General features: G+C 43.7%; 1 protein-coding gene across 2 annotated transcripts in view; it reads left to right on the top strand.

Moving 5' to 3' along the window:
* The first annotated feature begins 3371 nt into the window (after window positions 1-3371).
* LHFPL6 (LHFPL tetraspan subfamily member 6) overlaps window positions 3372-23442 on the top strand; it is a 273074-nt gene continuing 253003 nt past the window's right edge. Inside the window, exons 1-2 of one of the 2 annotated variants that reach the window (XM_030200415.1) lie at window positions 3372-3954; window positions 4880-5406. In XM_030200415.1, coding sequence (XP_030056275.1) covers window positions 5022-5406 — 385 coding nt within the window. In that variant the 5' untranslated portion in view covers window positions 3372-3954; window positions 4880-5021. Of the gene's footprint in view, window positions 3955-4082; window positions 4233-4879; window positions 5407-23442 lie in introns of those variants that run through there. The other variant, XM_030200416.1, reaches the window with a different exon arrangement.

Raw genomic sequence — 23442 nt, 5'->3', positions numbered from 1 at the left:
ACACAAATTCCATATGTGGAACTGAAAGGGAGCATGGACCTGGGAGGGGTATGAGTGAGTCAGGAGCTTGCCTAGCATTTAACATGTGTGAGTTACAGAATACTATCAGGTATGAGCAGTGTGCGGTGGTGGCCAAAAAAAAAGCAAAGAAGACACTAAGAATTATTATGAAAGGGATGGTAAATAAAACCAAGAATGTTATAATGCCTCTGTATCACTCTATGGTGTAACCTCACCTCAAATACTGCATTCAATTCTGGTTGCCGTATCTCAAACGACATATAGCAGAATTAGAAAAAGTTCAAAGAAGAATGACCAAAATGATAAAGGGGATAGAGCTCCTCTCATATGAGGAAAGGCTAAAGAGTTTAGGGCTCTTCAGCCTGGAAAAAAGACGGATGAGGGGAGATATGACTGAGGTCTACAAAATCCTGAGTGGTGTACAACGAGTAGAAGTGAATCAAGTTTTTACTCTTTCAAAAGTACAAAGACTAGGGGACACTCAATGAAGTTACATGGAAATACTTTTAAAACAATTAGGAGGAAATATTTTTTCACTCAACAAATAGTTAAGCTCTGGAACTCTTTGCCGGAGGATGCAGTAAAAGCTGTTACCATATCTGGGTTTAAAAAAGGTTTGGACGAGTTCCTGGAGGAAAAGTCCATAGTCTGCTATTGAGACAGATACGGGGAAGCAACTGCTTGCCTTGGGAATGGTAGCATGGAATGTTGCCATGATTTGGGTTTCCGCCAGGTACTTGTGACCTGATGGCCACTGCTGGAAACTGGATACTGGGCTAGATGGTCTGACCCAATATGGCTACTCTTAGATTCTTACGTTATTACAATAAAGCTACTGAGTTAAAAAAAAAAAAAAAACAACAAAAAATAAAACCCACCAACAAAAAATTTCCGACACTGATCATGTGAAATGTCAAGGGTTACCACAGTAAGCGTTAACAAGGGCCCACATCTTCTCAATCACCCTCTGCGAGCCAGTATAGTCAATGGATTTACACTCATACAAATGTTAAATACACCTTCATGGTGGCACACCATGTGTAGGATACAATAACTAGCCTAATGGTCAGAGCACCATTCAAATGCCACTGCTGCTCCTTGTGATCTTGGGCAAGTCACTTAATCCTCTATCGCCTCAGTTACAAATTAGATTCTAAGCCCTCCAAGGATAGGGAAAATACCTAGCGTACCTGAATGTAACTCACCTTGAGCTACTACTGAAAAAAGTGTCAGCAAAATCCAAATAAATAAATAAAGCAGCCTTCCAGTTACTCCTCTAGCTTTTCACTTCCTTGTCTGTCTCGGTGTCTCCTTTGAACTTCAACTTTCCCTCTTTCTTTCTCACACTGACTCTCACTTTATTGGCAAGAAATGATCCGGCTGTTGTTCTGCAGCTTCTGTTCCCGGCTAGGAATAGAAGGCTTCAGGTGGCTGTCAGGCTGCAAGTCAATATCCCCATAATTCTCTATAGGGCATGTGCAATTAGGTGCACAATCGTATGCCAAGCTATAGAACAGCATCAATGACATGCATAAATTAATTGGTGCTAAATTGACAATAAGTATCAATAATTGGCTCTAATTTCTATAGCACACAACTGAAAAGGGGTGTGTGGACATGGGAGGGGCATGGGCGAGGCAGGGGCCTGACAATTATGCACTAACTTTATAAAACACTGTCAGCTTTGCTGGATGTAAAGAACAAATCATCAAGAAACTCCAAACAGCCCAAAACACAGCAGCCAGACTCATATTTGGAAAAACGAAATACGAAAGTGCCAAACCTCTAAGAGAAAAATTACACTGGCTCCCACTAAAAGAACGTATTACGTTCAAGGTCTGCACTCTGGTCCATAAAATCATTTATGGAGAGGCCCCAGTCTACACGTCGGACTTCATAGACTTACCACCCAGGAACACTAAAAGATCAGCACGCACATTCCAGAATCTCCACTATCCTAGCCGCAAAGGGCTAAAATATAAATTACCATATGCATCCAGCTTCCCCTACAAAAGAACGCAGCTATAGAATGCACTACCACTTGCAGTGAGAAAAATCCGCGACCTCACTTCCGGAGATCACTGAAGACCAACCTGTTCAAAAAGGCATACCACAACGATATAGCCTAACTACCAGAAAACAAATCTCAAGCCCGAACTAGATAAAACCCAACTCTCTAACTTGACTACCAGTCAACCCTACCACGAATGAACTTTAACCCAACACCACTCTATCTGTAATTCCGAATATGAACTCTTTATACTTGACTGTTTAATCTACTATGCCAATCATGATCTCTAATGTAATACCACTTGTATCTCTCACTCCGGAAATGGCGATCGCCATGACGGAACAATGTAAGCCATATCGAGCCTGCAAATAGGTGGGAAAATGTGGAATACAAATGCAATAAATAAATAAATAAATGTAACTGCCAGCATTTACACCAGCCACTAGCATGGTGGAAGTGCATGTGCTCATATTTGCTGATACAGAATTTGTGCTTAGTGCATATCATCCTAGCACTTAATTTACAGAATTTCCATCTATATGCTTTGCTTTATTGGTCTAGGAAGTCCCCATCTCTTCCACCAATACTGGAAAACCTCACCAGACAGCTTAGCCATGCATCCCATGGCAGCCAGTTTGTGCAGCTTTTTTTTCCCCCTCTGCCTTCCTAATTATCGATTTGGGAATGCAAGTGGTAGGGAGCTGTTTATCACAAAATGATGTGAGGAATGAGAGCTCTCACTTGCTTCCCCTTTGCCCTGGGTGGTCTGGCAGGGACTGTAGATGAGCAAGTGGCTCATGTACCCCTCTACGCTTTGGCCCTTTTGCAGGTTGGCTGCGCATGGCTGGGGGATGGTGCATGTCAGGTCACTCTCAAGGACAATGGCTCCGGTAATGATCCATCCACAGGTTCACCTACAGAAACCTTATTATGACTTTTAATAGATCATCAAAGTTTGATTATCTTTTTGGTGCTCGGCCAGGGTAGATCCAAGGACCTCACTAAACCATGTAATTGGTAGTGGTAATAAATGGCACTGGGCATCCAGTAAAGATTATAATGACAAAGTTTTTCTGCCACAGATGAGTAAAAGGTGAGAGCTGGGATGCCTATTAATTTTAACAATGTAAACTTTGTCTACCCAGACCAGTCACTGCATTTTTATACAGCTCCAGCTGTTAAGATCAAAACGCTGAGTCAAAGAGAGAAAACCAAGTCATTGTGTACACATGTCTTGAGACCATCTCATATTTTTCCATTTAAGGGCACTTACCCTCCCCCCTCCTCCCCATTTCCCTGCTGTGTGTTCCAGCTTCACAGTAACCAGGCTTCTTTCTACAAAGAAACCTGAACAAATGAGCATCCAGCCCTTCTCCGTTATTATTTTTTTTTAAAGGATGATCAGTAAATCTGTCCGGGATCCTTGTTTTCATTTTTAATTTGTTGGAAAGGGGCGCTCCCGGTGCAGGCTGGAGCGGGGTGGGGATTGCGATGATTGATGGTTCCCCTGTGAGTTTGACACTAACATTCATTCCCCCTTGCCTTTGCCTCTCAATCTTTAGGAATGCAATAACAACGTTTCCTCTGCAGGGTCCTCGGTGAAGGGGGGCTGGGGAGAGACTGCGTGTGCTGCCTGCCAACACGAAAATTGCATTTACAGTCTTCAGTTTTTATTGCTGCGAGATCCCTTTGCAGTAATTACAATCTTCTGGAAAGAGGCGATTTCTCACATAAAAGCGGTGCATAGACGCACCGCTTAGCCACCGTTTTCTCAATTGAAAAGAAGCTTTCCTGCAAAGTGATTAGTGCTTTCAAGGGTTGCTGAATCTGGGAAAGAAAGCCCAATAAGTTACAGATGTGCCGGGGAAGAGTTGGAAGATTTGAGCGGACCTAAGCAAAGCTCGGCTTTTTCGAAATGCAATGTAAGTAAATAAGAGGTCATCGATTTGGATTTTATTTTTCCCCCATCCGATTTGTAATAAACGAAGTTGAACCGGTCTGGAGGATGCGATCAGATCTGGGATGTTTTCCTATAAAGGATTTACAAGTTTCCAGCTCTTTTGTCCTCGTTAAGGGCAAAGATGTTACGTTTAGATCCCAGATTCCTCTTCCCTCCGCATGGCCGAAACCGGGAGATAGCAGCTGAGTTTTGCCCCTAAACCAACCATCAGTGTTTGAGGCTCTGGACAATCTATTCCAGGTTGGAGTTCTTGGCGAAAAAGAGAAAAGTCAGTATGTGGTCGAAAGAGTCTAAAACAAACAACTCCTGAAAGACAAGAACTATGACAGAATAGGGGAGAGGCAGAAAATGTGGAAAGGGGAGACTAAAATAGAGCAGGCGTACTGCAAGATTAGAGAAGGGATGGCTGAATGCCTGGCTCAGTTCTTGCAAGGGAAGGAAGTACACTAGACATTACTCTCTCTCTCTTGCATTTAATAATGATATAGTCTTGCCAATAGATAGATTAGGGTCAAGTGAGTCTGTATAAACTCGTGATATGGTGCAGCCTGAACTCAAACTGATCATCACAACCCAAAAAGCCCCGAAGCAGACATAGCTCCTTAGGATGTAGCAGCAGTCTCACATTCTTTTCCCCAGTAAACGGATGTGGGAACTGATTTTGGGAAAGGGAGGGGAAGATCGTAAAGGCAAATTGAGAAAAAAAAAATCATTGCTTTTCTTTTTAATCTCCTCCCCCAAGAGATGTCACTTCTTTCTGAAAGTCGGGAGCAGTCCCAGTGCAGAGCACCCCGCCGATGGTGAGAGAGAGTGGACTGCTCCCGCCCCCCCCCCCCAAACCGCGCGTAACTTTCTGTTTTCTCTCTATTTTTCCACCCTTTCATCAGGGGTCACGCAAACTGCAGAGAGAGAGAGGCGGAACAAAGTGATGATGGCCGGCCGGATCTCTGAAGCTCGCCTGCTGCAGCCCGCTGTCCGGCATTAACGAGGATCCGGCTTTCTACTTCGCGGATCCACCGGCCAGAAAAGATGGCATCGAGCCTGACCTGCGCCGGGCTGCTCTGGGCGCTGCTCTCGCTGCTCTGCGCCGCCGCCTCCTGCGTGGGCTTTTTCATGCCCTACTGGTTGCTGGGAACTCAGCTGGACAAGCCCGTGTCCTTCGGCCCCTTCCGCCGCTGCGCCTACCCGGTGCGCGACGACAACCGCCAGACCACGGTGATGGTGGAGCAGTGCGGCCGCTACGCGTCTTTCGTGGCCATCCCCAGCGCTGAGTGGCGCATCTGCACCGTGGTGACCGGCCTGGGCTGTGGACTCCTCCTGCTGGTGGCGCTCACGGCACTCATGGGCTGCTGCGTTTCGGAGCTCATCTCGCGCACAGTGGGCAGGGTGGCCGGAGGCATCCAGTTCCTGGGAGGTGAGTGTCTCGTGCGCGCACGCGCTGCCCCAGGCCCCACGTGCTCTTGTTGCACACTGCACGCTTGTGCTTTAGCTGTATGTCCAGCGCTTGGAAGGAAGCTTTAAGGGCAGTACTATAAAGGGCATCCAAAGTTAAGCACTAAGGGGGGAATTCTGTATATGGGGGCTAAAAAAAGTGCTTAGCACTATTCTGTAAACGTCACCTAACGTTAGGTGAGGGTTATAGAATAGTTGTAGTGGCCATTCCCGCAACTTAAATTGAGGTGCATTTATACCAACTAAAACTTGGTGTAAATGCCCACATCTTATTTAGGTGCGGATTGGGCATATTCTGTAACAGTGCACATGATTTTCAGGCATGCCCATGACCCTTCCATGGTCATGCCCCCTGTTGTGAGCCACACGTTCGAAGCATTTGAATTTCTGCACATCACTTTACATAATATGCTTAGTTGCACGTGTAAATTCTAGTTAGTGCACCTAGTGCTGGTAATTGCTTGTTAGGGGCCAATTTTCTGCACTGATTAGCTTGTTAAACAATTAAGTTGCATGTGCAGATCGGCTATGCACTCTGATTTGCACACACAACTTTATTCGCCATATATAGAATCGGGGGGGAGGGGGTAATTATGTGCACAGATTTATAGAATAGGTGCACTTACCCAAGTGAATGATGTCACGCATGAGCTTTTACCTCCACATATGCTAGGTGCTATCCTCTAAAATTGGCATCCTAGTCACATGGTACATAACAGCTTGACCTATAGGCAGAGCATGGGCATGTCATGGGCATTCTGCCTAGCAATGTACACATCTTATAGAATAGTATTAGATACAGGCATTGCAAGGCGCATCAGCTTATACTTGCTATTTACCTGGTGTAAGCTGTTGTTCCTAAGTTTTGGCACACCAAAGCACTTTTGCGCTAGTATTCTATAATAGGTTAGTGCGCCTTGAAGCCATTAAAATTGACACTAAGCGCACGTCTCTGTTGTGCTTACACTTAGCCGTCACTTTATAGAATTGTTCCCTTTTTGCCTGGCTCAGCAACACATACCTGCTCCATGCTGCTTATTAAGTCTTGAACTGGTTTAGTTTAGTGGATAAGGGCTTGTGGTTATTGTGTTAGTCCACTTGAAAGTATAAAAATACAAGTTTTTAAATAAAACCACAAAGAATATAAAATGATGCCTTTCAGCTGGACTACCTTAGTACGTTTTTTTAAATACAAGACAACTTTTCAAAACAATTGCAGATCCCTAAACTCAAGGTAAATTACCACTCCTTAGACCAGTGTTTTTCAACCTTTCTTCTATTGTGACACACTTGACAGACAATGTTCATGTGTGTGACACCCTAAACTCTAAAATTAACAGCTTAAAAAACCCCAAAAACTAAACATTTCATTGTTAAAAAATGATGCAAGGAGTGGATGATGTTTGTACAAATTTGCAATTTTATTTGTTTGATATATTTTGATTTGCTGCATTGTTCTTGTTCTGATTACTATAATAAAAAAATTCAAAGTGAATGGGCTGTGTTGGCATTACCATGTGGCAACCGCTAGCACAGCTTTGTAAAAAAAAAAAAAGGGGGGGGTATTTTTAAAGTAATGTGGGTGTAAGTGTAAGTGATGTACAAATGTTTGCTGCTGTGCTTGTCTCAGAAAACATAGTCTACTTTGGAGGTACTGTATGATATTTGAAATTCTACATTGGGGTTTGAGGCTTCCTAAACTTTGAAGACATCTGGTGGGAACTTATGAGGACTGAGAAGCTCACATACCAGTAACACTGTAACAGCTGTTTATAATTTACCTTGGTTGGTATGGTAAGAGGTAACTTGTTTTGTACCGAATATTCTGGAGTATTGGATAATTAAATTCAGGGTTACCATAATTTCAAGAACTAAAACAAAGATAGGTTACAAGCAGTCATAGTGTGGGTGCAGTAGTACAATACACATCCTTGTGAGAAGTGCAGACTGAACTGAGGGTGATGATGACATTATTGCATCCACCTGGTAAAACAGATGGGAGGGGTAGGGGCACCTCTTGCAGTTTCAGTACAGAGCATTAAAGAGCCTGTTTAGTAAATGTTTTAATGGGAAAAATGCTTAAAGTACAGGTCTGTAATTGTGTTTTGTGGTTACATGCGCTATGCACTTAAGTATGTATGCATGGGGCAGGATGCTGGCATGAGGGGGGGGGGGGAGGGGGGTCCAGATACGTGCAGCCCTCTCATTTCAGCATTGAATGGTTAGTGGAGGGGGGGGGGCATAATTACTTGTTATTGGATATTCTGATTTCACCAATGTTTTGTTATTCTTTCTTATGAAAAATCAGTTACATGTATTTCATCAACAAAGGGACTTCACTGTATGTGACCCTGCAAAGGGCTTTAAATTCTCTAGCAATGACCTTGCTGGCTGTGGTGTAGGAGGTAAGGTGGAACATCATCCCTCTTACCATACCAGCAGTTGAAGAAGTGCTTCTTATTATTCTGGCACAAATTAATGGAAAAGACTTCTGCAGTAACAGCAGGAAAGGCAGCAGAGCACTGCCACTGACTTAGAAGAGCACAAACCTCACAGTAGGGTCATTTATTTTATTTATTTATTTATTAGGATTTATTTATCGCCTTTTTGAAGGAATTCTCTCAAGGCGGTGTACAGTAAGAATAGATCGAGCATGGGCAATAGGCAATTACAGCAGTCAAAATATTCAAATAACAATACAGAGTATGGCATAGTATACTACTCACAACGGGACCCTAGAAACATAATGTGGCTTTCCTGTGGGGATAGTAAATGTAAGGGGACGCTCAATTAAATTACATGGAAATACTTCGAAAACAAATAGGAGGAAATGTTTTTTTCACTCAAAGAATACTTAAGCTGTGGAACTCGTTGCCAGAGGATGTGGTAACAGCAGTTAGCGTATCTGGGTTTAAAAAAGGTTTGGACAAGTTCCTGGAGGAAAAGTTTATAGTCTGTTATTGTGATGGACATGGGGGAAGTAATTGCTTGCCCTGGGATTGGTAGCATGGAATATTGCTACCATTTGGGTTTCTGCCGGGTACCTGTGTCCTGGATTGGCAACAGTTGGAAACAGGATACTGGGCTAGATGGACCATTGGTCTGACCCAGTATGGCTATTATGTTCTTATATTCAAAAGGTTTATGCTTCTATCTTTTTGAGTTTTGCTCCCAAATTGGCCTGTTTGAAAATGTACTCAGGCTGAGTGCCTAAATGTACACTCACAATTTCACTAACCCTCCTGATTCTATAAATGGTGCCCAAAGATAGGCCCGCAATTGTGCACACATAGGGTTCCTTCTGTGCATAAACTAATTGGCTCATTGGCACTTAATTGGCTATAGCTTTCAATTATTGGTCTTAAGCGCTAAGTGGCAGTAATTAGGAGTTGTGCGCATAACTGATTGTGCTACGAGATTGTACAGTTAACCACACATTGTTTAGTGGTCTAGTCCTGGTTTTCGTCCTTATGAGCCCAGTATTCAAATAAAAGCTGAGCTCCTAAATTTGTGCCCTATTTTCAACCAAATTTAGGATCCTAAATCTAGATTTTTATGCTTATAACTATAGATCTGCCAGTTGAATAGATTTACAAACCTAGGGGGTCTTTTACAAAGATGCGCTAGTGTTTATAGGCATGCTAAACGCTAGAGACGCCAATAGGATTTACACCAACGTTTCGTTAGCACAAATGGACACACATAGATTTATGCGCAGTATTTAGAATACACTTAGGCGTGATTGCCTAATGCGTGTTAATTTTAGGCACCATATATAGAATCGGGCCCTAAGCGCTATTCTGTAAACGGTACTCCAGGATGAGCACCCTTTATAGAATAGTGCCTGGGGAGGCCCCTGCCCAGTTTTGTGTACGAGGACTTACACTAGCTGAAACCAGGTGTAAATCCTGGTGCACAAGTTAGGCATGCATCCCAGAATTCTATAACACTGTGCACATCTTATGAGAGAGCCTCTGACCCACTCATGCCCCCTTTTGGGTTATGCATTATGGGATATGGGTGGCCAGGGTTATAGAATAGCGCACAGCCAGGTGCGCACATAGGGGGGATTCTATATATGCTGCCTAAAAAATCAGTGCGGAAAGCTTTTCCGCTTAAACGTATTTTATAAGCAGCACCTAGATTTAGGCGTGGTATATAGAATACGCTTAGTTGATATCCCAGCACCTAAAACTACGCACTTCCATTTAATTGCGCGCGTAAATTTCAGCATGCCCACAAGACACCCATTTCCCTGCCCATAACCACGCCCCATTTTGTCTGCGCACATTAGAAGTTAGGAGCAGTGCATTACAGAATATGCTTAGCGAGTTGTACACATAAATTCTAATTATTGCCATTTAGTGCTCATTATTGCTTGTTAAATGCTGTTATCAATGCTAAAGGTGTGAGCAAAACCCAAATAAATAAAATAAATAATTAGCTTATTAAGCCAATTAAGTTACATGCTTTGTTAAAAATCTGCCTGGATTTTGGCACGGATCTCTAGGCACGCTGTATAGAATCCAGGGGATAACTACTACTACTATTTAACATTTCTAAAGCGCTACCCCTAATTGGTGCCAATTAACATTAGTAATTCCATTGTTAGCATCCAGTTATTGATGATGATAATAATCTCATTAATTACGTTGCGCAGACATCTGGGGATCGCACTCAAATTTGAAAGTAATAAATCCTAATCCAAATGAACCTCCAGCATATACAGGTATCTCATTCAAATTTATAAAGGTAATCCCGAAACCCGACAGGCTAAGTGTGCCTTCAGGAGAGGGTTGACAGGCACTTCTGTAACAGAACTCTCTTTTTCTGAACTGTCCCTTGGGTCATTGTCTGCAGCTTTCCAAGCAGATTTCTGTGGGGACAGTAAACAGAAATGTATTACAAACCGTTTTCTGTGTGAGCTTCCTTGCATCTGTTTTTTGTCTCTGGTCATCAAAGTGAACTGCAGTAGAGTAACTGTGCCATTTATGTTGTTAGTGCTGGGTGATTAATATCAGATGAGGCTCGGGGCCAGAGAATTTCCTCCTGTTTCTCTCAGCCATGGGGAATCAGTTCAACTTCTGCTTGCTTGAATTGTGGAATTATTATCTTAGTATTTTATGTTCATGTTTCACTGACTGTGTATAAAAAGGGATTTTTTTTTTTTGATTTAGGGCTTCTCATATCTGTCCGAAGGACTCTGCAGCCATTTGGGTTTTCAGGATGTCCACAATGAATATGCATACACTAGATTCCACTGTATGAAGATTTTTCATGAAAATTCATTGTAGTTAAAAGAAACAGAAAATGATGACCATCTGCCATACCATCTACTATCTCTTCCTCTCCCTAAGAGATCCTGTGTTCTCTACACCACATCCACCAGGAGGTTTTTCCACACTTCCACCATCCTTTCCTTTCTTTTCTTTTTTTTACATGATTTTTTTAGCAAATACAACTCAAGTATCTGACTTGTTAAATCAGTACAGAAAGGTATAAAAGAAAAAAAGGCAAAAAATAAAATAAAGAAAGAAAGAAACATTTGTTATATCCTCCTTAGAACTAAAAAAGAAGTGGGGAGTGGAAAGAAAGGAAAATAAAGGAGATCTTAAAGGAAATTAATACATTACTCAAAGCCTAAAATGAAAAACCTCTTATCTCATCATTACTACCAGTATTAGTTCTAACATTTCCTATCTGCTGTCTTCTTCATATCTAGAAAAGATCTTAGCTGTTCAGGTGCAAAAAAGACATATTTATTTCCACCAAATTTAACTAAGGGGCCCTTTTACTAAGCCAAGGTAAAACAGACTCACAGAAACAGAAGCCTTGCAGATCAGCAACGCGGCCACGCCGGAGAAGAGGACTTCGGCTGGCGGGGGTTGGGGACCCACACCTGCAAAGGTACCCGACGGCGGCGGGGGAGAGTTGGCGGCGGCGAGAAGAGGGTTGGTGCTGGGAGGGGTCAAATGTGGTGGCGGCGGGGAGGTAAAAAAATGGCGAGGGGGGGGGTCGGCAGCACCGGGAGGGTTAAAATGTGCCCCCTCACCTCGGGCTCTGGACCCCCCTCCTGCCAAAGTTTGGCTATGTCCCTGGTGCAGCTATTTATTACCTATTTACTGCCACCTATTTAGAAGGCGGTGAGGGCTCACACGCTACTTATGCAGTAATCAGGCAGCTCGCGGCAATGTGGCTGTGCTGCTGATTACCACTGGGAATGCCCCTGCAGTAGAAAATTATTTTCTACCACGGGAAACTGCGCACACTAACTTCGGAACTACTGCAGACACCTGCGCTACCCTGTATGGTCAATTTGGCTTGTGCTACCTGCACAGTAGCCCTACCTCAGCTTAGTAAAAGGACCCCTAAATATTTACATGGATATAGTAAGAAAAAGGAATCTCATATCTTTTGTTTCTTGCTTCAAGGTCAAAAAGCTCTTTTCCTGTCCTGAGTGACCTTGGCCACATCTGGATAGATCCAAATGTTTTGGCCGTGAAATAAGGCCTGAGAATTACAACAATACAGTCTCATTACGGAATTCAAGTCCTGCTGAAACACAAACAAAGCTATCAATGTTGACCTTTCTGTAGTCTCCAAAATAGACTCTTCCAGTATTGCTGACAAATCATTTAAATTAATGCCTCCTTCTTCCACATACCCAACTGGAGTTTCCCCTGGGGGTTTCCTCATAGCTTTAGAAATAAACTAGTACATTTTCAAAGAGGTCAGTTTATGAGCATAAATTCTTTGAATATTGGGCATTCTGTTTTCTGATTCTCAACCTGTTGCACAAACAACCCTGACCGGGGAACCTGTAGATAAAATGATTCCAGCACCTTTGAGAGAGGATTATGCACTCATTATTCTGGCTTGAAGGACTGTTTTCAGCCACTGCTTACTTTAGAAGAAAACCCAGGAAATATGTCTGAATAATTCTGAGGATTCTGTTGAATTGTTCACAGTTCCTATTAGAAAAGTTTAAAGGGGTCTTGAATTCCCAAGGCAGCACACCCAGTTGATTCCATGATCTCACCAAACCAGCCCTGCAGGTACTTGACCAAATCCATCCACTATTTCTGTCAAACCAGTTCTGCAGAGAGAAATATTTGGAGGCGTGTGAAAATCAGAGCATAGCCTCCCCCCCCCCACCTCCCCCCCCAAAAAAACAGAGCAGATCCCACAGCAAGTATAGAACAGAGATGCAAACACAGGATGGCAGCATTAATCTTTTATTAAAAAAGTAAATTAATTCTGTAATGAGAACTATTTTGGCAGACTTTTTAAATTTTATTTCTTTGTGAATTTTTAATCTTTGGATTATCTAGCCCTGCTGTTTTCCTCACTTCTTTTGCTTTTACATATTATATGCAGAAACTTAAGATAAAAAAAATAGATTAAAAACCAGGTTGATAATGTTCTTGTGGAACTATGATTTATTTAGGGCGGTAGAAAGGTTTCCTCCCAAAAATTATGAAAAGAGCTTTTATACACCAGGGGCCCTTTTACGAAATGGCGGTATTTCAATTTTTGTAGTGTCGTTGTGTACCTGGTGGTAATTGGGCAATGCTGCATGGTTAGTGCGGGAGCCCTTAGGTGGCGGTAAGTGCTCTCCCCCCAAATTGGCCGTATGGCAAGTGGTTCACTTGCCACACGGACATTTCTTTTAGAAAAAGGAAACTTGCCTTTTACCTGCTGTGGTAAAAGGGGGCCTTGGTGCGTGTTAAAAATACGCATGTGCAAAGGTCCCCTTTTGCTGCAGCTTCGTAAAAGAACCCATTAACGCTTATTTCTTGATTAAACAATGGATTTTGCCATCTTGCAAATGGAATCCTTTATTCTCTCCATGTTGTAAGATTTGTTTTTGAAGGATTTGTTTACAGTGTTGGAGCGGGACTTTTGAGCAGCATTCTGTTGTTCTCCCCCCCCCTCCCCCCCACAGAGAAAGAATCTGGCGCTGCTCACAGCATCATGTGATTCCCCGGCTTTATCTATTTTGACTTGGGATCTCTTTCTACAGATTTACACCACATCTTGTTTTTGCTGAGCTGGAAAGGCAACAGTAGAAAAAGTTGCTCTGAATAAGTGCCATTAGGCCTCTAATTATTTTTTAAGGAATGCATCAGAATGTAGTTTTGCAGGAAGCATAGATTAGTAGCCTATCCAGCTTATTTTCAAAAGAGAAAAACGCCTATAGTGCGGCCTAAATCGGGAGATAGACGTTTGTCTCGCAAAGGCGCCCAAATCGGTATAATCGAAAGCCGATTTTGGGCGTTTACAACTGCACTCCGTCGCGGAAACGAATAAAGTTGACGGGGACGTGTTGGAGGCGTGTTGGAGGCGTGTTGGAGGCGGAACTGGGGCGTGGTTATCAGCCGAGGAGAGATGGGCGTCTTTAGCTGATAATCGAAGAAAAAAAAAAAGCGTGTTTACCGCGATTTTGGGTCACTTTTTTTGGACCCTTTTTTTTCACGAACAAGTCCCAAAAAAGTGCTCCAACTGCCCAGATGACCACTGGATGGAATCGGGGATGACCTCCCCGGACTCCCCCAGTGGTCACTAACCCCATCCCACCAGAAAAACCCCACTTTAAAAACTTTTTTCCAGCCTTTATGCCAGCCTCAAATGCCGTACCCACCTCCATGACAGCAGAATGTGTTCGATCCTGTCACAGCCTTTCCCTGGGTCAGATGTGGCTCTCGGGTGCAGTACAGGGTCACATCAGCATTGCATTGTGGTGGGTGTAGAGTATTGGGCTCCGTGATTTCATAAGCTTGTGTTACAGTCTCATGATGTTGGTAGTTGGTAGTCTCTTCTCCCATGGTGCTTTTCCCCCTTCCTACTGGGTCAGAGTGTGCCCTGTTGTGTTTCCTGTTGTAGTCCATGCGGTAGTGGCCATTTTTGTAAGCCAGTTTTAGTTCCCTTTCCTGTGTTAGCCACGTTAGACAACTTAGTTCTTCCCTTGAATGTGGCTGAAAGAGGGCATTGTACAGCATTCTGCCAGCTCTGACCTACTGCTCATCTCAGTACCAGGGAGACTCGTTGCCAGTATGGGGGCAGTTCTCAAAAGGTTGCCTAAATTTAGGTGCCAGGATGATTCATGCTAAGCTAATTCTGTGCATAGCTAGCATAACTCCACAGTTACACCTAACATTAGGTGGAAGCACTTACACTAGCTCAATGACTGGTGTAAATGCTTGTGCCCAAATGTAGGCAGTTAGGCGCATAGGGCCTTATTCTGTAAAGGTTATGCTTCTAAATTTATAAGCTTCCATTGCCTGACACCTGGTATTCAAGATCCCGAAGTAGGCACATGAGACTGAACAACCTATAGGGATACATTTGTTGATATAGTAGTGGTCTTGAAATTTAAAACCCAAGAGGGAACTGAAGGGTGAGATTCTGTGCCTTTGCCAAGAGTGCTCCTTTGCCGTAGTCCCTCAGTAGACACATTTGACTGAACATAGCTCGGGTGGCAGATGGTTATTGACTGACTTCCCCACTGGATCGGACAAGTTGTGTATTAGCCTGAACTTGCCTAGTTCCTTCTTAGGGTCCACTATGTGTGGTGAGATTGTGAGGTTTGGGCAGGGGCAGTCTACAAATAGGCTGGTAATTTGGCAAAAAATGGGTGAGTCCTGCCTCAGTCATAGCCTTCTTCACCTTCTTGTGCCTCACCATGGGGGGGGGGGGGGGGGGGGTCAAGAAGAGGTGCTGAATGTATGGGACCCAGAAACTAAATTTAGAACCATCTTATAACATTTGTGTAACCATGACCCTTAGGTAAGCTGCCATTCATGGTGACATGCCATTAAACCTCACCAGGGTAGGGTTTAGCCCTTTCAGGGACAATCTTTTTGGGCAGCGTTGCAGGCTTGCCAGTTGTCCTCTTGGGGCATGTGTTACAGAGTGGCCAGTTCCACAGATAGAGTAAAGATGTTTGAACTTACAGGTGTCTCAGTAGAGAAAGGCCGAACAGTTGAATCTATAGCAAACTTCCTTTGAGACTGAATATTTGTTTGGCCCTGTGTTCAAAGCCCAGATGCTGGCCTGGAATTCCAGAAGGACCAAGGAACAATCCATTGCGGCCTTTCCCCTTTCAATTCATTTCTTTTATCCATAACTCCTTTCTCCTCTTCCATTTTCCTGAGGAGTTTCTCAATGTAATTTAGCCAACCTCACCCACCATGGTCCTTGCAGCCCCCAATTATCTGATTAGCTGGGATACATAACATCAGTTTGAAATTTGAGCATCCAGTAGTTGGGAACACAAGGAATGCTAGGATCCAGTTGTATATAGAGGACACCCCTACAGTTCCTGACTATAGTCACTTTCTGAACCTTCACATGCTTTCCTCTTTCTCTCTTGGTGAAGCCCTCAAGCTGTGAAAACTTGAACAAATATATGTTTCCAATTTTTTTTCTTATGTTTAATTGGACATACTGCCATAACAAAAATGTGGACAAGCTGGATGAGAAGTCCTCAGATGTATCAGATATGAATGCTCCTCCTCATTACTACTTCTCCCACATAAGACCCCAAATTGCCTGACTTTTTCCTTCTTCTTACTGTTGCACCTCTTTTTCCTTCCGTGCTCTGGATACTCACTGAACCTGCTGTTTAATGGGTTTCTGTCCTGTACTGACATTGGCTACAGGGCTTCTGCAGGCAATGTGCCTCCTGGCAAAGCATGTGATTCTTCCCTTCCCCACTGTAGACCAGCTCCAGGTAGCAGTTCACCCTGTGATGACCCCACAAACCTTTGGGCACCAGCTATCATCTCCTGGCTGGTCCAGTGATTGTCTCTCTATCACGTTGCATTGTTGCAGATAAAGGCAAGTATCTTTACCATTTCATGCTTTGAAGAACAATGAAAGGCAGAGCTCTGTCCGACCTCAAACAGTGTAGCTTGGTCAGCAATTGAGTTGCCACAAGCCCCATTGCTAGATTGCCACTCCAATGAGGTTTTTATCATACCTACCTCCTTGCCCAGTACTGTTGGGTTCATCTTCTGGCTCCTGGGATTCACCACCCAGAAGGAGCAGAGTTAGAGGGAGGAAATGGAGGGCTGGTCAGGATAAGGCAGTGGTGCAGACCTCCACACCACTGGCCCTGAGATACTGGCCATGCATCTGATGGAGGGGGGGGGGGGCAAACAAAGCTTTGTTACTGTAATATAACATGTTATTGCCTTTTATGTGTTAAGGGTCAAATAACGTGTAATAAGGCTGTAGCACATCTTAATAACTGCCCCCTAAACATTTTTTATTTTTGCAAAAGTTAAAAGTGGTTGAATAATTCATGTTCATCTGAGGATGGATTTTTAAAGTTGTTAGATTTTAGTGCATGAACATGTACTGAATCTCTCTCTCACTATATAGAAACATGGAAACCTGATGGCAGATAAAAGCCAAATGGCCCATCCTCCATAACCACTAACTCTTCCTTTTCCTAAGGGACCCATGTGCCTGTCTCACGCTTTTTAAAATTCTGACACAGTCCTCGTCTCCACGACCTCCACCAAGAGGCCATTCCATGCTTCCATCACCTCTTCCGTGAACGAATACTTTCTTAGATTCCTCCTAAGCCTATTTCCTCTTATCTTCATCATATCCCCCCTCATTCCAGAGTTTTACTTCATTTGAAAATGGCTCACTTCCTGTACATTAATTCCCCTGAGATATTTAAATGTCTCTGATATCCACTCTCTCTCCCCCTCTCATCCAGCGTATGCATGTTGAGGTTCATATGCCTGTCCCTATATGCTTTATGTCCAAGATGTCAAATACTGTGTGTGTGTATATATAAACTGTATTTGAAACTATACCAGTTTAGCTTATTGTAAAAAAAAAATGGCATAGTGGCTGGTAGCATCTCACAGACTAACCAAATTATCGAGGCATGAGCTTTTGAGAACAAGAGTCCACTTCATCGGATGCGTGAAGTAGCTGCTGTTTGCAGAAAAAAATTGATTCTGCTGTAAGTAGGACGTAGAGGGAGGAATGAGAAATGAGTGTGAATAAATCTCCCTTGTCTGTTCTGTAAGATTGACTTGGTAAAGTCAAGAGCATATCTCTAGTTACTGAGTTATCTGGGGTCTGCAGTATTTCTCACTCCGTTTTACTACAACTATTATCATTTCTGAAGCACTACTAATGTATGCAGTACTGTGTACATATATCTAAGAGAAGGTCCGTGCTACATGGAGCTTACAGTCTATTCAAGATAATACTTCACTACCTTTCCTGCTCCTTTGCAGTACTAAGGGGTTCATTTTTGAAAGAGAAAAATGTGTCATAAAGCATAATTTGGACAGATTTCTTCTCAAAACGTCCAAATCTGTATTTTCAAAACCTATTTTGCTGATGTTTATCTATGCATTTCATCTGCAGTGTGTCCAAATCACAAGGGGGGCGTGATGTGGGTATTGCAGAGGTGGGATTAGGGTGGGTTTAGGGCGTGCCTAACACATGGACATTTTACAGCAATAATGGAACAAAACAAAAACGTCTTTGGTGAAAACTTCAACATTTTGGTCTAGACCTGTTTTTAGAATGAATAAGGCACAAAAAGGTGCCCTAAATGACCAGAAGACCAATGGAGGGAGTCAAGGATGACCCTCCCTTACTCCCCCAGTGGTTAGTGACCCCTCCCACCCACCAAAAATGTGAATAAAAATACTGTAGTACTTTATGACAACTTCAGATATTATTGCCAGGTCTATTAGAGCAGCAAGCAGGTCCCTGGAATACTGTAGTGGTCAGTGCAGTGCATTGTTGAGAAGAGGACTCAGGCTCATATCTCCCTCTAACCCGTTACACTTGTGGTGGAAAGCTTCAGCACCCCCCCCCCCCCCAAAAAAAAAAAAACCCTACTGTATCCACATATAGGTGACCCCTTCATCCTTAATGGAGTGGAGGAGTAGCCTAGTGGTTAGTGCAGTGGACTTTGATCCTGGGGAACTGAGTTCGATTCTCACTGCAGCTCCTTGTGACTCTGGGCAAGTCACTTAACCCTCCATTGCCCCTGGTACAAAATAAGTACCTGAATATATGTAAACCGCTTTGAATGTAGTTGCAAAAACCTCAGAAAGGTGGTACATCAAGTTCCATTTCCCTTAGTGGCTATTTTAGTGGTGTACAGCTGGGAGCAGTGGGTTTTGGAGGGCTCAGGATACAAGATAAGGGAGCCAATGGTGACCTGTACCTGGGAGCATTAATATGAAGTCTACATCAGTGCCCCCTAGGGTGCCCCATTGATCTCCTGAGATGTCTATGTGACAAGTCCACTTAAAATGCTGGCTCCTTCTACTTCCCAGCTGCTTGGTTTTCTACATTTTTCACTTGTATGTTTGTTTGTTTGTTTTTTTTTAAATGGGCCAAAAAGATAAACGCACAAAGTATAAAAAGATGTTATATATGCATTTGATGGAGAAAGCTTTTCTTCACCCAACGCATAATTAAACTCTGGAATTCATTGCCAGAGAACGTGGTGAAGGCGGTTAGCTTGGCAGAGTTTAAAAAGGGGTTAGATGTTTTCCTAAAGGACAAGTCCATAAACCACTACTAAATGGACTTAGGAAAAATCCACAATTCCAGGAATAACATGTATAGAATGTTTGTACGTTTGGGAAGCTTGCCAGGTGCCCTTGGCCTGGATTGGCCGCTGTCGTGGACAGGATGCTGGGCTCAATGGACCCTTGGAGGCATATTTTCAAAGCACTTTGGGAGGCTAAGTTCCATAGGCTTCTATGGAACTTTGGGAGGCTAAGTGCTTTGAAAATGAGCCTATTGGTCTTTTCCCAGTGTGGCATTACTTATGTACTTACGTATTTTCATTAAAAAAAATAGATGTTTTGCTTTTTTGAAAATGGCTATATTTCCTATTCGGATATGGGATGTTTAGCACAAAATGTCTAAAGTCCGACAGTAGACGTCATATCGAAAATGCCCCTCCACATTGCCTCTCCACCTTGCTGTGTTTCCTGCTTGCGCTCTCTCTGAGAACCTCAAAGCCCCTCCCATGCCACTTCAGCACATTTTCCACCAGTCAGAGGTTTTATTGAACTAGATTCCCAAAGCAACAGGAGGACAATAGTACTAGTGCTGTGTTTTATTAACTACTAGTAAAAAAGGCCCGTTTCTTACAGAAATGAAACGGGCGCTAGCAAGGTTTTCCTCGGAGTGTGTATGTTTGACAGAGTGTGTTTGACAGTGACTGTGTGTGAGAGCGAGAGAGTGAATGTGCGAGTGTGTGTGTGTTTGACAGAGAGAGAGTGAGACTGTCTGCTCTGTCCCCTGCCCCCCCAGCCACTCAGTGATTCTTCTCTCTCCCCTGCTCCCCCTCCAGGCACCCAGCAATTCTCCTCTGTCCCCTGCCCCCCCCCCCCGTAGGCACCCAGCGATTCTCCTTTCTGCCCTGCCCCCCTCCAGCCACCCAGCAATTCTCTTCTCTCCCATGCCCCCCTATCCAGCCACCCAGCGATTTTCCTCTCTCCCCTGCCCCCTCTCCAGCCACCCAGCGATTCTCCTCTCTCCCCCCTGCCCCCCCTCCAGGCACCCAGCAATTCTCCTCTGTCCCTTTGCCCCCCTGTAGCCACCCAGCGATTCTCCTCTCTCCCCTGCCCCCCTCCAGACACACACTGAGTCTCCGTCACTCCTTTGAAAGCCCTGCCCATCTGTAGTCTTCCCTTCAAGTTTGTTCCCTCTGTCCCCTTGTCCCCCTGTAGCCACCCAGCGATTCTCCTCTCTCCCCTGCCCCCCTCCAGACACCCACCGAGTCTCCGTCACTCCTTTGAAAGCCCTGCCCATCTGTAGCCTTCCCTTCAAGTTCGTTCCCTCTGAGTCCCACCTTCTGACGTCATTACCTCTTTCCTCGAGGGCAGGACTCTGAGGGAACGAACTGGAAGGGAAGGCTACAGATGGGCAGGGCTTTCAAAGGAGTGACGGAGACTCGGTGGGTGCCTGGAGGGGGGGGGGGGGAGGGGAGAGAGGAGAATCGCTGGGTGGCAATGACGGACCGGGCAGGCAGGTTGGGCGTTTTTTACAGACCGTTGATTGGTTCCTCGTTCTTGTGACGTTGCGGGACAGTGAGAGCCAATGAAACGCTGAGTTACAGACTTACGAACCCTACACTGCCACAGTGCCACGGAGTCAGCTTCAGAACGTTGGAGGTGCTTTTTATTATATAGGATGTGTAATTTACAGGAACAAACTTGGGAAAGGAAATAGGAAGACATACCCTTGTAGGCCATCATGACTATGTTGCATGCAGTAGACTATGAATCGCATGTCTCTGGTTAATCATTGTACATCTTTTCATTATTTTTCATGAAGCACAAAGATTGCCTCGCTGACTAGAACGTATCATTATTAATTGCTCTTCCTCCGTGGCCAGTGCACTTAGCTCATCAAACATTTAAATTTCTTCATGATGTACCTGGAATGGGGATCTATCTTTTTTTTTAATTTGTTCATAAGTCTAAATCTCCAATAAGCTATATCTCAAAATATAAAGAGTGCACATTTATTGTCATTTTCTCCAGTTAAATGATAATATTTGCCATCTTGATTTAAGGAAGGATGTGCTTTTAATTCAGCTGGACTTGAACTCAGCCTACAACACTGTTGCTCATAATCTTTTATTGACACGCTTGGCATAGACAGGGATATGAGGAATCATACTGGTTCTGCTCTTATTTTTCACTTTGTACTTTTGAAGTGGTCTTGAATGATCTGTTGTCCACCTGTTTGCCACTTTCCTGTGAGGAGCCACGGGAATCTATTGATGAGATAAAGTAATTTTCTCTGTCTAATGTAAAGTGGTATTCTAAATTTCAGAGAAATTAATTCCTAATGTCATGCACAAGAATAAGAACATAAGCATTGCCATACTGGGACAGACTGAAGGCCCATCAAGCCCAGTATCCTGTTTCCAACAGTGGGCAATCCAGGTCACAAGTACCTGGCATGATCCCAAATGAGTAAAACAGATTTTATGTTGCTTATCCTAGAAATAAGCAGTGGATTTTCCCCAAGTACATCTTAATGGCTGATGGACTTTTCTTTTAGGAAACTATCCAAACCTTTTAAAAACCCTTCTAAGCTAAAAACTTTTTTACCACATTCTCTGGCAATGAATTCCAGAGTTTAATCACACATAGAGTGAAGAAATATTTTCTCCAGTTTGTTTTAAATGTACTACTTAGTAGCTTCATTGTGTGCCCCCTAGTCCTTGTATTTTTGGAAAGAATAAACAAGTGATTCATGTCTACCCATTCTACTCCACTCAGTATTTTATACTGATTGAGAACATAAGAATAGCTATACTGGGTCAGACCAATGGTCTATCTAGCCAGTGGCGTTCCTAGGGCGGCTGACACCCGGGGCGGATCGCCGATGCGCTCCCCCCCCCCCCCGGCAAAGTGACACCTCTCCCCCCCTGGCGAAATGACACCTCCCCTGGCGAAACAACCCCGCTGGGTGCATTTTTACCTGCGGGGGGGGGGGTGCCGCGCACCTGTCGGCTTCGTTCGTTCCATGCTCCCTCTGCCCAGGAACAGGAAGTAACTTGTTCCGGGGCAGAAGGAGCACGGAATGAGCGGAGCAGACAGGCGCGCGGCACCCCCCCCCCCAGCGGCATGCACCAGGGGCAGACCGCACCCACCGCCCCCCCCCCCCCCAGGAACGCCACTGTATCTAGCCCAGTATTCTGTTTTCAGCAGTGGCCAATCCAGGTCACAAGTACCTGGCAGAAACCCAAATAGTATCCAAATTATACAACTCAATGCCCAAAAGACTTACAATATTCATAAAAATAATTCAAACAGATTTAAGAACCTCAGCGGCAACTCATTTCACAAGATCCAATCTACCCTTGGCATGCCTGCCTCCTCATTGGTCCAAAATAACTTTTACTCTTAGTGAAACCTCCATTAGGATAGGTGTAGAAACTATTTTTGAAGACTTTTTTTCAAAAACCTTTCAACTTAGAATTGAAATATAAAGCAATTTAGCTTTTAATTTTTCAGTTGCAGGACTCCTAGCCAATATGCGGCATGTTTTGCATCTCTTTGCGGCAGGGTTCGGTCCTTCGCCATCATCACACACCACAAACTTTCAGATTTCAAACATCTCAACAAAAGTTTGACTGAATTAAAATCTCTTCTTCTTAATGATAGGTGTAAGTAACGCATGCTGGGACAACCCTGGATTACACAGCAGTCTATTTATCCCCTCCCCTCACACACACTTTTTTTATCTTATATTATAATTTCTCCCTCCCTCCCTCCCTCCTGTCTGTGTTCTTTATCTTGTTCTCCCCTCTTTCTTTTAGATTGTATGCCTCTCAGACATTTGTTTGATGAGCGGGATAGAAAGTCCTAAATAAACTTGAAACTTAATTGGCAACATGGAGGAGCATTTGTATAACACAGATAACATACTCATGATGTTAGCACAATACATATGAAACCCTTTAATAGACAACATATTAAAAAGTTGAAATCAATGGGGCAGGGACTGTGCATTCCAGTGTACAGGTAGTAGCTCTATAGAAATGATCAATGATTGAGTATCACATGACTGCAGATCAGTTGTACTGTGATTAGAAACTGTAGTTGAGCAAGAACCTAGTTCTGAAATGTGTGTGAATAAACACTATTAAAATCCTTTTGGTGAAGCTCAGTGACCTGAAAGAGCAGAAAGGCTGGAACAAATGTTAAGCTGGACAACACAAAATGTGCCTGGCCCTTTAAGCACTGGGATCAGATGCAGGGTGAGGCAGAAGGCTGGCCAATAGATGTATTAACTTTTCCTTTCAAGCATAAACATTCCACTCTGCTCTGAGCCTGTGATAGAGGAAAGATGCCTTGCTTATCTCATGTGCCACAATGGCCATTCTTCTTAAAGATCCCCATACTTTGTACCCTTTTAAATTCAATTTGGCTTCTTGGCACTTGGGTTTCATTAAGTTTCACAGCAGTTAGCATTCATT

Source organism: Microcaecilia unicolor, chromosome 4 (genome assembly GCF_901765095.1).
Source record: "Microcaecilia unicolor chromosome 4, aMicUni1.1, whole genome shotgun sequence".
Taxonomy (NCBI): Eukaryota; Metazoa; Chordata; class Amphibia; order Gymnophiona; family Siphonopidae; genus Microcaecilia; species Microcaecilia unicolor.
This window is presented reverse-complemented; position numbering and strand designations above follow the sequence as displayed.